The 16,825-nt window shown below is 34.3% G+C and overlaps 1 protein-coding gene across 1 annotated transcript; it reads left to right on the plus strand.

The window, feature by feature from the left end:
• Nucleotides 1–314: 314 nt before the first annotated feature.
• zgc:153372 (uncharacterized protein LOC767695 homolog) lies at nucleotides 315–8,789 on the plus strand. The gene is made up of 11 exons (XM_048161849.1): nucleotides 315–572; nucleotides 2,145–2,275; nucleotides 2,359–2,509; nucleotides 2,691–2,827; nucleotides 2,927–2,996; nucleotides 3,088–3,169; nucleotides 4,661–4,792; nucleotides 4,965–5,107; nucleotides 5,183–5,305; nucleotides 5,461–5,539; nucleotides 8,481–8,789. Exons 1-10 carry the CDS (start codon nucleotides 480–482, stop codon nucleotides 5,536–5,538), a joined length of 1,140 nt encoding a protein of 379 aa, XP_048017806.1. The 5' UTR covers nucleotides 315–479; the 3' UTR covers nucleotide 5,539; nucleotides 8,481–8,789.
• The last annotated feature ends 8,036 nt before the right edge of the window (nucleotides 8,790–16,825 follow it).

The raw sequence follows: 16,825 nt of genomic DNA on the forward strand, positions 1-16,825 counted from the left end.
GTCTTTTAACTGTGCCAAGACATCATACTACCACTCCCATCCACAATTTACTCTAGATACACACTTTAGAATTACAGATGTTTGTCCTGGACATTATATTTGACAAATCATCACAGACTTATTCTAGGTTATTAGTTCAAAGTCTTACTATAAAGGCGAAATATTCCACAATTTGTCTGGAACATATTTAAAGGGAGAAGCAAATAGACAACGAATAACTAGTGATAAATCACTAGACATGTATGGTCATTGCAGAAAGGTGTACCATGAAAATATGGACGAGGCGCGCCCTCTAGTGGTTAGTAGTGATATAACATGTTGGACTTTACCCCTGAAGTTGGATACATATTATTAAAGTTCACTCCGTCTTACTCTTTATAAGACACTAATCCGTTAGATTTTTGGACAGTTATTTAACTAAAAGCACAAACTCGAAGACGTTAACAAAACTACAACTACATTCCGTTTGATTTGCGTTCATGAAATACGCTATAACACTTCTCCGGACTCTGGTTTTTCAGCGTAAAGCACAAACCCTTAGCATGTCTTCTGCTGTTCACGAAAACGTGAAGGTAAGCGCCGACAACGGGTTTTTTACACCCTGTTTAGGCTACACTGCAAATGACGACGACGGCATTTGATCCCATCAGTTACTCATGATCTACATGTACTTTTGCGAGTGGTCTCATGAGAGTTGACGATGTATTTTTGCATAGTTGTGCACCGTAATAGAAATTTCAAACTGTTGATTTCATGTGAACATTTGTACACGACATAGTGTAGTCACATGACCAGAGCTGTTTGATGCCAGTTTGTCCCTCTGAAGTCTGAAAGATGTCTGAATCATGTTCCTCATTAAAGGAAAATTTTCCTGATAATTTACTCACCCCCATGTCATCCAAGATGTTCATGTCTTTCTTTCTTCTGTCGAAAAGAAATTAAGGTTTTTGATGAAAACATTCCAGAATTATTCTCCTTATAGTGGACTTCAATGGCCTATAAACGTTTGAAGGTCAAAATGACAGTTTCAGTGCAGCTTCAAAGGGCTTTAAACGATACCAGACGAGGAATAAGGGTCTTATCTAGCGAAACGATCGGTAATTTTCGAAAAAAAATATAACTGTATATACTTTATAAACACAAATGATCGCCTTGCACGTGCTTCCGCTTTCCGTATTCTTCAAAAAGCTTACGCTGTATGTCGTACGCCTTCACTATTCTACTTACGGAAAAAAATGAAACTGGCGCCGCGTTCGTTCCGTAAGTAGAATAGGGAAGGCGTAGGACATACAGCGTAAGCTTTTTGAAGAATACAGAAAGCGGAAGCACGTGCAAGGTTTATAAAGCATATACAGTTGTATTTTTTTCAAAAATGACCAATCGTTTCACTAGATAAGACCCTTATTCCTCGTCTGGTATTGTTTAAAGTCCTTTGAAGCTGCACTGAAACTGTCATTTTGACCTTCAACTGTTTGGGCTCCATTGAAGTCCACTATATGGAGAAAAATCATGGAATGTTTTCATCATAAACCTTAATTTCTTTTCGACTGAAGAAAGAAAGACACGAACATCTTGGATGACATGGGGATGAGTAAAATAGGAACATTTTATTTGAAAGTGGACTAATCCTTTAAGTACTACTATATTTGATGCATGTGATTTATTAGATTTTTTTTTTTTGTAATATTTGTTATAGATTTCAAAGTATTGTTACATTAAATGAGGAATATTAAAAATAAATATTCCTTTATAATATTTAACTAGTGGTTTTGCAATACCAATACATAGAGGTATTCACTCCAAAAACATAAAAAATAAAATTAAAAATGGTCAAGCATAATTTCTATTGGATTCTTGATGACCAACTGAGCAATATTTGACACTGTAGTTCCCCCCTGGATTACAGAAATATATATGCATATTTGCATATATATGTATTTATAAATATTATATTATTCATAAATAAATATTTGCATATGTATATTTAAATGTTTCTACCAGCAAAAACTTCCCTGAGTGTATACTTCAAGCATGCAATGTGCTTTTATTGGATTGTTCTACTGTGGTCATGATGTTTACACTTAAGCTTTCAAATTAAACCACCACAACATTGCTTGGAAAAGCTCACTCTTTATTACTTCCAGAATTATTATGGCTCTCGGCTGGAGACCTCAGATGATTTGCAGACCAATGCTGCGTGTGTCATGCCCTCCAGACCTGTGGCCAAGAATGCATGTGAAGCCCTGAAACAAGTCCACCCGGATGTTTGCAAGAGGTACAGCATCGCTGAGAATTGTGCCTTAAAACTTTAGTTTTGCCTGATTTGTTTTGAGTAATGCACAGAATATAAATCTGCAGGTATTTTGGCTGTGGCCTGGTGATTCCAGAGAAGCTGGAAGGATGTACGGTTCTTGATCTGGGCAGTGGATCGGGGAGAGACTGCTTCGTCATCAGTAAACTGGTGGGGGAGAGCGGTCAAGTCATTGGACTGGATATGACGGATGAAATGGTACTTCACAGATTGATCTTTAACCCGTATTGATAAAGTTGAGTAAAAAAAGACCTGAGAAAGGTCTTTAAATATCCAAATGAATAAGTGTTAACCAAGTTATGAGTGAAATAATTGAAAGGTGTACAATTATTATGAAAGAAAGCGCAAACTTTAACCTTTGTGTTTGCTCCATAATTAGATCGTTGCCTCGCAAAAATATGTGCAGTACCATCAGGAGAAGTTTGGATACTCAAAACCAAACACTGTGTTTGTGAAAGGATACATGGAGAAGCTCAGTGATGCAGGGATACAGAACAACTCTTTGGATGTAGTTGTGTATGCACATCCTTATGTCATTTGTGATGTTTTCCATGATTTGTAGGCCATTAATCTGCCTGTGCAAAAGTATTAAAAAAGGCCAATTATTCTTTCTAGGTCAAATTGTGTAATATGTCTGTGCCCAGATAAGAGAACTGTGATTAGTGAAGCTTACAAAGTTCTAAAGGTGAGTTTTTTCCATCACATAATTCAGCAAAGCCATTTACGAAGTCTTGCACTTTACAAATGCTATAATTCATATGTGAATGATCTCATAGGAGGGTGGAGAGTTGTACTACAGTGACATGTATGCAAGCAAAGTAGTCCCAGACTCTTTCAAGGAAGATCCGGTTCTGTGGGGTAAACTTGAATTTTTTTTTTGTTTTCTGACATTCTTTTATCTGTTACATTTTAGAACTTGCATTCCTTTTTTTCTGTTGACAAAATTACATCATTTTGTCAAAAGAAATGACAAAATGATGTGAAAATTTTGTTCTCACTGGGTTCACACCAGTGTTATTTTTAGTATAGTTCAGAAACCATTATAGTTTTAATTAATGTTTTTAATTTTTTTTTATTTTTATATTTTTCATTCTAGTTCATTTTAGTAATTTTGTTGCGTTTTTTTTTATTAGTATTTTTTTTTTTTACGCCTATTTAGTTTATTTTATTTCAGTTTTAGTTTGTTATTTTAGTACGTCAAGTAAAACTAAATGCAAATGAGAAAAGTTTATATATATACTACCGTTCAAAATGTTGGGGTCAGTAAGATTTTTTAATGTTTTAAAAGAAGTATCTTCTGCTCACCAAGCCTGTATTTATTTGATTAAAAATACAAACAAAAACAGTAATATTGTGAAATATTATTCCAATTTAAAACAGCTGTTTTCTACGTCAATATACAGTAAAGTGTCATTTATTCCTGTGATCAAAGCTGAATTTTCAGCATCATTACTCCAGTCTTCAGTGTCACATGATCCTTCAGAAATCAATCTAATATGATGATTTGATGCTCAAGAAACATTTATGATTATTATCAATGTTGAAAACAGTTATTTACATTTTTATTTCATGATGCTACGATGAATAGAAAGTTCAAAAGAACAGCATTTGTCTGAAATCTAAATCTTTTGTAACATTAAACACTACCGTTCAAATGTTTGGGGTCAGTAAGAATTGTAATTTTAATTTTGGGGGATAGAAATAAAATGAATCAATACTTTTATTCATCAAGGATGAGTTAAACTGATCAAAAGTTACAGTAAAGACAATTATAATGTTAGAAAATATTCTATTTTAAATAAATCCTGTTCTTTTGAACTTTCTATTCATCGAAGAATTTTGAAAATAATTTGTACTGTTTTCAACATTGATAATAATAATGAATGTTTCTTGAGCATCAAATCATCATATTAGAATGATTTCTGAAGGATCATGTGACACTGAAGACTGGAGTAATGATGCTGAAAATTCAGCTTTGCATCACAGGAATAAATTACACTTTACTGTATATTGACATAGAAAACAGCTGTTTTAAATTGGAATAATATTTCACAATATTACTGTTTTTGATTGTATTTTTAATCAAATAAATGCAGGCTTGGTGAGCAGAAGATACTATATATATATATATATATATATATATATATATATATATATATATGTGTGTGTGTGTGTTAATTTATTATTTTTTATTATTTATTAACACATTTATTATTTTTATGGTTGTAGTTAACTATAATACGTAGAAACAAAGAAAGCAATAGTTTCCAAATGAAAATGTTGTCATTGAAATTGCATTCTTAAGTAACATAAGAAATGTGGATTTAAATGAGTGCATGTTACTATCAGGTGAGGGAATGGCTGGCGCCCTCTACTGGCGAGATCTCATCGCTCTGATGAAGGACATAGGGTTCAGCACTCCGCACATGGTTGCAGGCAGTCACATTGTGGTTCACAACCCAGAACTTCAAAAAAAGACTGGTAACTTGTTTGTTTAACTTTTTTATTTTTTTTATTCTTGTTTTTACCACTTTGTTTGAAGCATTATAGCTAAACTGCATTTATGTGTCATTGCACTTTTATATAACATGGATGCAGGCAGATGCTTTAAATTGTAACTAGTGATGCTTTGACCTGCGATGTATCATTTTAGGTGATGTTAAATATGCATCTGGAACTTACCGGATCTTTAAACTGCCTCAAAACTCCATCAAGAGCAAAGCTCTGGTCACATATAAAGGCACTGTGCCTGACTCTGCTGACTGTTTTGAGTTTGATGCCTCTCATTCCTTCAAGGTAAACTTCTACTATTTCTTTTTTAGTATGTCAGTATGACTTATTCAGTGGTCAGTTTAGCTAATTCTATTCCAGACGAATGTCCCAGTGGAGGTGGATGCAGAGATGGCCGCCATCCTCAAGAACACGCGTTTCTCTACAGATTTCAATATTGCGATGTTAGACACTCCAGATCCAAACCAGAGCGAAACTCCACAGGTAAATGTGCTCATAGATTCATTATCTTTTGGTAAATAAGGTTTACTTTACAAGTTATGATTTTTCTACAGAAGCTATAGAAAGAGTGAGAACTCAAAAAGTTTCTTTTATTAAAAAGTAAAATTACTTTTAATCATAATTTTTTATCTTTCCAGTATTGCCACCTTAGCCCGTTCCTTCTTGCGGATAAACTGGGCTCTTCAGTCAAACAGTGCTCAAAGACAGGACACTAAGGTAAATGCGGAGAGTCTGGTGGATCATGTGATGTCTGGATCACTTGGTGGGAAGTGAGAGTACATGGTGTCTGTAGTGCTCAAATGATCATTCCATATGTTTTCTTTAGACTTGAGAAAGCTATTTGTCCTGCTAATTGTAAATTGACTCTTAAAGATGGTAGTCACTGTAACAGCAGTCTCAATGACAAAACAATAGAAATAATTATTAAAATATTAATTACATTAATATGTGGCAACCACGTGCAAAGTTACCCACTTTTTATTCAAGAAAGAACAAAATCATGATCTTTGTCAATGCATTTGTATTTTGACTTTTTTTGATTAAACTTTAAAATTTTCATTTCAGCATAGTTCTCTTTACTACTTTTTCTTTTTGTGCTATAGTTGTAAAATGTAAAGCAAATCTTACTAGCCACCATTTTTGTCCCTTGTAAGATAGTAAACCAACTAAAAGTACTGGCACTTGCTTTCCATTCTACATAAAATATGGCAATGCTGATATTGATATTGATACACAATCTCTGTTAAATGTATTTTTACATTGTTATTTTTGCCTTAAAAAAAGTGAGCGTATTTGTTTACCAAGGAGACAACTCTGTCAGTGAAGTGAATTCTTTAGATGACATATTGCATGAGACATTGATTTTTTTTCCACATATCACATGTAAATATAACTTGTGTACAGAATATTTTTACTGTGCATCATTACAAGCTGTAATTGTGTCAAATATGAAAAAAAAGTGTGAAAATATTATTTCATTCTGTATTTAGGTTGCATAAAATACTACCTTTGAAATATATATATATATATATATATACAGTACAGTCCAAAAGTTTGGAACCACTAATATTTTTAATGTTTTTAAAAGAAGTTTCGTCTGCTCACAAAGGCTACATTTATTTAATTAAAAATACAGTAAAAAACAGTAATATTGTGAAATATTATTACAATTTAAAATAACTGTTTTCTATTTGAATATATTTCACAAAGTAATTTATTCCTGTGATGGCAAAGCTGAATTTTCAGCATCATTACTCCAGTCTTCAGTGTCACATGATCCTTCAGAAATCATTCTAATATGCTGATCTGCTGCTCAAGAAACATTTAATGTGTACAATTGTACAAAATATTTGTGTACAATATTTTTTTTCAGGATTATTTGATGAATAGAAAGTTCAAAAGAACAGTGTTTATCTGAAATCTAATCTTTTGTAACATTATAAATGTCTTTACTGCCACTTTTGATTGATTTAATGCATCCTTGCTGAATAAAAGTATTCATTTCTTTAATTTCTTTTCAAAAAAATAAAAATAAAACTTCTTACTGACCCCAAACTTTTGAACGGTAGTGTATAATGCTACAGAAGCTTTGTATTTCAGATAAATGCTGTTCTTTTGAACTTTCTATTCATCAAGGAATCCTGAAAAAAAAGTACACAACTGTTTTCAACATTGAAAATAATCATAAATGTTTATTGAGCAGCAAATCAGCATATTAGAATGATTTCTGAAGGATCATGTGACACTGAAGACTGGAGTAACGATGCTGAAAATTCAGCTTTGCATCACAGGAATAAATTACATTGTCAAATATATTTAAATAGTACACAGTTATTTTAAATTGTAATAATATTTCACAATATTACTGTTTTTTTACTGTATTTTTAATTAAATAAATGTAGCCTTGGTGAGCAGACGAAACTTCTTTTAAAAACATTAAAAATCTTAGTGGTTCCAAACTTTTGGACTGTGCTGTATATATATATATATATATATATATATATATATATATATATATATATATATATATATATATACAGTGTTGGGGGTAACGCATTACAAGTAACTTGAGTTACGTAATCAGATTACTTTTTCAAGTAACTAGTAAAGTAACGCATTACTTTTCAAATTTACAACAAAATATCTAAGTTACTTTTTCAAATAAGTAATGCAAGTTACTTTTTCACATTTATTGACTGACATGTTGTCCCCATGTTGAGAGGAATACAGTGCAGAGATATTGTGTGCGCTGTGTAAGCAATGATGGTTATTGTAGTTCTAGACTAAATGTGAACATGCATTTACTCATCTCACTTGCACGAAATCATTCAGTATTCCTCAAAATGAATAAAAACAGTGAAATGCAATCTCAGAATTTTTGCAAACCTGTAATAATTAACTATATTAAATTACACAAATATACTTTATGTATTTAATCTCAATTATTAACCAATGTCTTTGCTGCTGACCTTCAATTCAACCATACTAATAAGCAAAAAATACTTTAGATTAGATTTAGAAATAAGAACTAGAACTTCCTTCTACTGTATCTTATTCTTCTTAAATCCAGAACGGCAGCACATCTGAAAGATTTGTTTGAGCTGCGCCCTCTACTGTACAGGTGTAAATATGCTTTTCCTTCAGCCTAAGGCTTATTGATTTCACTTTTGGTGTGAAAGGGCCTTTTTGCCAAAATTAGAATGTTTTTGTTGTTATTAAAAAACAAACAAACAAGCAAGCCCAGCCCTGGTGAGAAAAAGTAACGCAAAAGTAAAGTAACGCATTACTTTTCATAAAAAGTAACGAAGTAACGCAATTAGTTACTTTTTTAGGGAGTAACGCAATATTGTAATGCATTACTTTTAAAAGTAACTTTCCCCAACACTGTATATATATATATATATGTGTGTGTGTGTGTGTGTGTGTGTGTGTATATATACAGATACACACTCAAACACACATATTATGTAAAGAAACTTATGTTAAATGCGATTAATCGTGATTAATCGATTTGACAGCACTAATCAAAATACATAATTTGAGATGTGGTGGAAACAAGATTTTATATATATAAAAAAAGACTAAATTAATTATTGTGAGTATTGTTAGTAGATTAAAATCATGTCTAAAGTGTGTTTTATTGAAATTTTATTTTTAGTATCCAAAAGAGCCCAGAGTTGAAGAAACACCCATTACATTCATAAGCAACATCACATTGACGTTGATTCTGAGAAGGGACGGATGTTAACTTCACTTTTTGATTTCCCTTATTCCTAATAATCATGTGTTATTTTTAATAGCAGGATGTAGAGATGTCACTTTCCCTGTAAGTCTCTTGAGAAAGGTTTCATTGCCAGTAATAGGAATTTCATCATACTTTTCAACAACCACGTATTACATACTGCATTTTACCTAATAACAGTGCTATTATAATGAGTAATATTAGATTAAAGATTATGTAATCTCAGTATTCTTGTTCGGTATGGTTAAATTGTGTCTCGTTTTTATTGAATTACAGCCTTTCAGTTTGTCACGTGGTTTAATAAATAAAAGTCTTTATGTATGTAATTGGACTGTAGGTGGCGCCAAAATCCTCAAAGTGTTCTCACATTTTCTCCATATTCTGTGCTCACTGTTATTGCATTTTATGGTTTTGCAGTTTGCAGTGCAGAACCAATATGATTAGTCACTGATAAGGGCGTAAAGCGGTCATAATTCAGTGATCTGAAGAGGCAAATTACTTGCAGGACAATTCATCCCAAGCAATCAATGAGCATTTCTGAATCTCTTATAGTAGGTCTTTTATTTGCTGATAATAGCCTGCAAGAACAAAGAAAAATGTTCATAATGACAAACAAAAATGCTTCTTTGGATAAGCCTTATCCAGGACTGTGTTATTTGAAACACTGCACATGACAAATTGAGTGTGCACAGGTTTATTTCACCTGGATTCTTGGTGTCGAGTAAGTCTCAGGCATATATCTCTAGAAAATGCTTTTATTGGACTATCCTACCAGAAATTGGCCAAATAAACTCTCTGACTTCTTCTCAGCGCTCTGAGAAGGAGTGCTGTGACATTCCGAGTTGTGTGGAGGAAGCAGGTGTGGTTTAAATGTAAACACAGTACTGAGGAATGGCTCTCATTGTCCTGGTTTCACCTCTCCTAAAGTGCTGGGCTTCTACCGCGTGCCCAGAATGTATCCCATTACTCTCAGCCACTTAATGCTTGACGATATCCAGAGCTAAAAAGCCTCTACTGTCAAGAGACACAGTGAAGGGAAGAGTAAGCTTCAATGTATAAGACCACACACTGATTCCAGCATGATGCTTGCCTTCTGAACTTGTTCATGTATTAGTTTTCATTTACGTAAGCTGGTGTATTGTAGTAGAGGATTCATAAATAGGAACTGTGCCAGTTTTGTCTGCAAAAGTGAATTTCACATTAATGACCACCTTCCTTTATTAAAGACCCCATCAAATCAAAATGTGAGGTTGGATACTAGTCCAAATCATACTAAATGCACTACTGTTTAAAAGTTTAGGGTCGATTTTAATGTTTTTAAAAGAAGTCTTTTATGCTTACCAAGGCTGCATTTATAAGATAACAATATAATGTTACAATTTAAAATACATTTTTCAATTTGTTTCTTCAAAATTAGCTAAATTTAAATAATCGATCCCTCCTTCAAAGTGTGTTTTTGTCTTACTCTGATTACTCATAAGGTAAGCCTATTATAAGTGTTTATATTTTAGACTTCTGGGTGGTTTTCGTGAGAAATTGCGCACATGCGTCACTCGCCCGTGCATGTCTCGTCATATCCTTAAATAGAGAAAAGTTGCTCCAGCTGTGTTGACGCGTGTATGGAGTGGGATAGGTTAGTTGTTACAACGAGCGAGAAAGGTTGACATGGAGCAACTAATGGTTATGTCGGAAAGATTGTATTTATGGGCTGAACGCACATGAACGCCACCACAATGTCGTAAATATGAGTGTGAAGTTCAGGATTTTCTTTAAGCCCCGATCTTTACGAGTTGATGGCATGTCAGTGAGAAACATGGCGGAATACCACAATATTATAGGTATTTAGCAGTGACATTGTCAGGGTTTTCTACAACGAAGTAAGCTAATTGGCTGCCCAAAATATGGTAGCATTATAATATATAACAATTTAATATGTAAAGTTTACAGTGGCTTCATAAATTAAGAACATAAAAAGCTAAACACACCTGATGCAAATTCTTTGTTCTTCATTTTCTATAAGTAGAAGTGCTATATTTTTGTGTAATTAATTAATTCAATTCAATTCACATTTATTTGTATAGCGCTTTTCACGATACATATTTCAAAGCAGCTTTACAGAGAATGCATGTCAACATTACAATTTAAAGAATGCAGTTAGCAAATAATGTAATAATTTAGGCAATTAATTTACAATCACTGTTAGCAGTTTACCTGAACGTAGAAGCAATGAGCTCCTGAAAAATGAATTACATTAACAATAATTAGGATATAGAAATTGTGTAATGTGCATGTTGATCCAGATGATTGCGTCTTCTGAAGTCCTCGCAGGAGTTGGCGCCGTCTCTTCATAGGTGTTGGTCATCTGAGGTCTTCTTAAGAGGCTGGATCCAAACTGAAGCTGAAGTCCTCTCTAGTCACAGAAAAGCAAATGGAGAATAATTAGCGTAGCTGCTGTTCATAACATTAAGCAAAGATAGTCATGTGCAATTGATCTGATATGAGATGCATTATGTGAATGCTTGGCTAAAGAGATGTGTCTTTAATCTAGATTTAAACTGGGTGAGCGAGTCTGAGCCCCGAACATTATCAGGAAGGCTATTCCAGAGTTTCGGAGCCAAATGTGAAAATGCTCTCCCTCCTTTACTGGACTTAGCTATCCTAGGTACAACCAGAAGTCCAGAGTTTAGTGATCTTAAAGAGCGTGAAGGATTGTAGGGCGATAGAAGATCGGTTAAGTACACACGAGCTAAACCATTTAGAACCTTATAGGTCATTAGCAATACTTTATAATCAATACGGAACTTAATAGGTAACCAGTGTAGAGATGATAAAATTGGTGTTATATGATCATATTTTCTTGACCTGGTAAGAACTCTAGCAGCTGCATTTTGTACTAATTGTAGCTTATTTATTGAGGAAGCAGGACAACCAGCTAATAATGCATTACAGTAATCTAGTCGAGACGTCATGAAAGCATGAACTAACTTTTCTGCATCAGAAATAGATAACATATTCCGAATCTTAGCAATCTCTCCTAATTAAGAGAAGGCACACCGCCATCTTACTCCGACGAAAGTGACCTGAACGCACCTGCCATTGTAAACACGACTTTCCACCTCATAAATATGAACTTCCCAGGAGGACATGAACACACCACAGAAGACTCGAATCTTCGAGGAATCACCCATTTTAAAAAATGCCAAACTGAGGAAGGAGAGTGAGTCTTTGGCAAAAAGAGAACACAATGTTTTTATTATTCAACAGGTGAGTATGGTATCTTATTAAACAGATAAATTACCATATGTAGCTCTCTAACAGAATTCATTGTAAAGCATTATCTATTGTGAAAGGGCATTTAATTATGGGTTGTTTTAACCATATGTGTATACATAGATGCCACATTTGACTGCTCCAGAATTTTTGATAGTTAACATGATGCTGTTCATCACTTACACTGACAAATCAATGAATTTTCATCGAAAATGTCATAGAATTGTGCAGCCTACGGCTGTAAAAATCACCAAGCTATACATTCCAGATGAAATGGGATAACATTTCATTTTCAGATGTGAGAATGTGCTGGTTTGTGTTTATGTATATCTCAATATGCAGAATTATCACATTAATCATGAACTAAATGCATTGAAAATCATCTGCTAATGTCTATTGCAGCTATAGATATTCATACATGTGAATAAAGAGGTTGCAGGTGAACAGTAAACTTGCTCTCAAGTGGTCATGGACCGGATTTGACTGTTCCAACATGGCGTATGGCTTACTGAGGCATCTATGCATATCTATGGTTGTGGAGCTGTGCTGGAATTTTTTTAAGGAAGTAATGTCTTCAGCTAGTCAGCTTGAGAACCTTTCCATCTAAACTGGTTACCCCTTTAAGGTTAGTAGTGAATGTTTTATAAGCACAACCAAAACAATTTTCTAACGCAAAATACATGTTTGTTTGCTTTTTTAACTGCTAGAGGGTTAAAAGTTATAGTGTAGTTAATACATTTTAAAATGTAATTTTTCCCTCTGATGCAAAACTGAATTTTCAGCATCATTACTGATTAGTTTTCAGTGTCACATGATCCTTCAGAAATCACTTGATTATGCTAATTTTGTTCTTTAGAAACATTTCTTCTTACTTTTCTGAGACTTTAGGTCACAGAGACACTACATTAGAGATTGAGTAGTAGTGGAGGTAGACATTAAAACATATTATACAGTTAAAAGCACATTAGAATGGTGAATGCTTGTTGTGTTATGAACTGCCATTCACAACCGGCTTGGAAAACGTATCTCAAATGAAGCACAATTTTTTAGTTTACCAGCTTGGAAACAACACAATGGTGAAAGTGAAAGTAAAGCTCAATGAAAGTAAACAACTTAACCAAAATGTGGCTTTATAATTTGTTTTTATATATTTTTTACTTATAATAGATATATTACAGATTCATAATTTCTGAACCGCTTAAATGTGTAAGTGCTTACACCATAAATAATGTATGAAAACACATTTGGAAATGTTACTTGTGGTGTTCGTACACTAGTGCTCCTTTGGTTCATTGTTCAGCTTCTCTCAGTTTAAGGAATCTTGTACTTGTTCCAGTTAAGTCCAGTTAAACTTTTCACAATACAAATCATTTCAGAACTGTATTACAGAGGGCCATACTGTTATGTTATCCCTTAATGCTTTAACATTTAGAAATTAGGGCGATATTTATCATATATGTTGATTAAATACATGATCCACTGGCTAATATCAAGCTATTATATTTATTATTTCATCTAGCAGATATAGTGCCATGCACTTTTATTTTATTAAAAAATAAACTGCAAAAGAGAGTATACCATTTGGTCTTGGCGTGTGGTCCAATAGAAGGCGGCCATATAATTTCTATAACTGTATGAAATGTGATGAATATGTGCAGTGTCTTGGCTGCACGACTGAGCGCTCATGTAAGAGATTCAAATATGAATCCATTTATTCTAAATTAGTGCAAGCAGTTGTTAAAAAGTATTAACGTAAATGTTCTGGCGATTTGTATTTTATACACACCTGAGTGTGTCCTAAAACATGGCGACGACTACCCAGTATGCAATGCGCAATTCTATAGCAAGTAAAAGAATATCCCTCATCAAGCCATTTCCTGTGGTCCTCCATGGGCGCTACACTGACCAAGTTACTCTAGATGCATAAATGGACACTTTCCAAAATCATAGCCAAGCGTACATGTCTGAGGCATCACTTGAAGCTACAGGAGCTCAACAGAGTCTCAGTGAAGAGGAAAAATAGAACGGTGCTCTTGACCTGCCCTCAGCCCCGCTCCCACAGAGCCTGACCTGCAGGATATCTTACCCATGCTGCTTGACTAGCCAACCGAGATCAAAAGCGCTCACGGCTCCCCTCCCCTCCTGTCCCAGCAAGGAGCTGATTGAAGCGATTCATGACCAGGTCATGACCCCTGTGTGCCTGGCACGGCTGAGGATAGACAACCAGCTTTCCTAAGCAGGTTTTGCAGACTCAGACTGAAGCAACCACATTTTTATCAGAGCATTTCACCTTTCCTGGCAATAAATCATGCTGTTTGCTTTTTCAGGAATAGCATTTCACCTGCTATTCCTTTTAGTTTTAAGTTTTGTGTGACAAATGAAATCTCAGTCTTGGAGTCAACATGAAACAGGATTTTCAACATGGGTAACACTTTGCAGTAAGGTTCATGATATATAAATATACAATGAGCAATACATTAAAATTAAATAAGGGAAGTAGATTTCATTATTAGTTCACGTTAACAAATGAAACCTTATTGTAAAGTGTTAATTAACAAATGCAGGAGGGGATCTTATTGTGTTTTAATATAAATTTGGATTTCATGCTCTCTTTAAAGGGATAGTTCACCCAAAAATGAAAATTTGATGTTTATCTGCTTACCCCCAGCTCATCCAAGATGTAGGTGACAAATGATGATTTTTAACTCCAACCGTTGCCGTCTGTCAGTCAAATAATGCTAGTGGATGGGAACTTCTACTATAAGAGTAAATAAAACTTGCATAGACAAATCCAAATTAAACCCTGCGGCTCATGACGACACATTGATGTCCTAAGACACGAAACGATCGGTTTGTGCGAGAAACCAAACAGTATTTATATTATTTTTACCTCTAATACACCACTATGACCAACCGCGTTAAGCATTCGCTTAGTGAGGTCTGATTGCGCTCTGACAGCGGCAGTGATGTCTCGCGCATATACTTCAATGAGAGCGAGACATCACTGCCGTTGTCAGATCGGTTTATCGCACAAACCGATCGTTTCCTGTCTTAGGACATCAATGTGTCATCAGGGTTTAATTTGGACTTGTCTATGCAAGTTTTATTTACTCTTATAGTAGAAGTTCCCATCCACTAGCATTATTTGACTGACAGACGGCAACGGTTGGAGTTAAAATCATCAATTTGTGTTCTACTGAAGAAACAAAGTCACCACATCTTGGATGCCCTGGGGGTAAGCAGATAAACATCAAATTTTCATTTTTGGGTGAACTATCCCTTTAAAGGCACAATATGTAAGATTTTTACATCAAAATATCCAAAAACTACTAGCACAATGTTATATATTTTGTTCTTTTATCCTAAATGTTTCAAATTCAACAAATTTTTAAACCCGTGTAACATCCCTTCTCATTGCATCTACTGTTAATGGCGTCATGTCCGCATTATCCTCAGTTTCCGCTTTTACTGCCGTAGTAAACCATAGCAACACAGTGAGAGTCTCATGAAAATTGCAGAAGTAGTAGTTGTAGAGTCTAGCACGCCACTCTGTTGTTGTTGTTTCTTTTTTTTCTCACTGTTTTTTTCACACAGTCATCGTCATGGACCACAATTATTTGTTATCCTTTGCAGCAGGTTCTGGATAACTCCAAGAAATGTAAACGTACGGGTGAATCAAATGACCCAAGAAGAGTTTTGGACAAGAGGAGAAATAAAATAAGAATCAGTATCGGTGAGGCATTTCCTAACACTGTCTGGTGAACAAGTCTATGGCAGTGTAAATAAATACAGTATGTTATACATAAATAGTAAGTCAGCCTTTTTGCACATGCTGTATGTATGTTCAAATATAGTTTTAGTATGATTGTTTTGAACATGTAAATCTGTGCTGCGTTACCCCACCATTTAATTCGACAAATAAAGTGACATGTATGAGTAGTAATTTGGCATTAAACGTTACTTTACTTGTGAATAATTTATTAGAATGAAATAAAATCATGTGATCAAATGTAAGTTATAAAACTTTATTTCATTACGTCATCCATGAACCTGATTTGTGAGTCCCGATGGATTGATTTCCATCGCCAGTGGAGGTGAAGACAACAACTCCCATCATTCCTTGCTCCTTCACAGTGTCATCAAGCTACTCTTTTGTTATTGTTTTGAATATGCGACCTTTAGCGTCAAAAATTACATACTGTGCCTTTAAATACATTCCACAGAATTCCGCCGGTTTTCGAATTTGAATTATGGCAGTTTATTTATTTATTAAGAATGTATTAAGAATGTTTTATTTGTATAGAATTCCTGATTCTCACTCAAGTTTGTTATGTCCATGTTATAAACCCAACATCTGCCTTAATATATCTATAAAACTATATCATTACAAAGGATTCACACAAATAAACTGATGCAGGGAGATGAGAGTATAGAGAAAGAAAGGCCCAAAAGAAGTAAGTTATATGTAGAATCCAAGGAGAGGAAGAAGCAGAGGAAGAAAGCCTGAGTCTTCTGTAACTGAACATTTTATAAGCTGTGCCTATGTAACAGGAAGGGACTAGGGAAAGTACCTATTGAAGTTCTTTGTAGTACTCTTGCAATCACTTGTGACAAAATGTTCCCTAGCAGGTCTTATTAGGTCACCATGGCTCTTGTAAGGCAAACGGAATAACTTGATAAGCAGCTGTGGTTTTAACACCTTTAAGACCTTTAAGAGAATATCTTAATGGAAACAGACATATTTTGATACATCACGTAATCAATACTGATGGAAAACACACCCAGTCAAACCCCTCAATCTTACAGCACAGACACAAAAGATCTTACATTTGAGAATAATCAAACATATCAGAGTATATGTGACCCTGGACCACAAAACCAGTCATAAATCGCACGGGTACGTTTGTAGCAATAGCCAACAATACATTGTATGGGTCAAAATTATCGATTTTTCTTTTATGCCAAAAATCATTAGGATATTAAGTAAAGAT

Source organism: Megalobrama amblycephala, linkage group LG16, assembly GCF_018812025.1.
Source record: "Megalobrama amblycephala isolate DHTTF-2021 linkage group LG16, ASM1881202v1, whole genome shotgun sequence".
Taxonomy (NCBI): Eukaryota; Metazoa; Chordata; class Actinopteri; order Cypriniformes; family Xenocyprididae; genus Megalobrama; species Megalobrama amblycephala.

Bases quoted from the DNA above. Each gene is read 5' to 3' on its own strand.
- zgc:153372 (XM_048161849.1), top strand. From the start codon at position 480: ATGAAATACGCTATAACACTTCTCCGGACTCTGGTTTTTCAGCGTAAA. The intron at 2,276-2,358 runs GTACAGCATCGC...ATAAATCTGCAG, and splicing joins CACCCGGATGTTTGCAAGAG to GTATTTTGGCTGTGGCCTGG. The intron at 3,170-4,660 runs GTAAACTTGAAT...TGTTACTATCAG, and splicing joins GGAAGATCCGGTTCTGTGGG to GTGAGGGAATGGCTGGCGCC.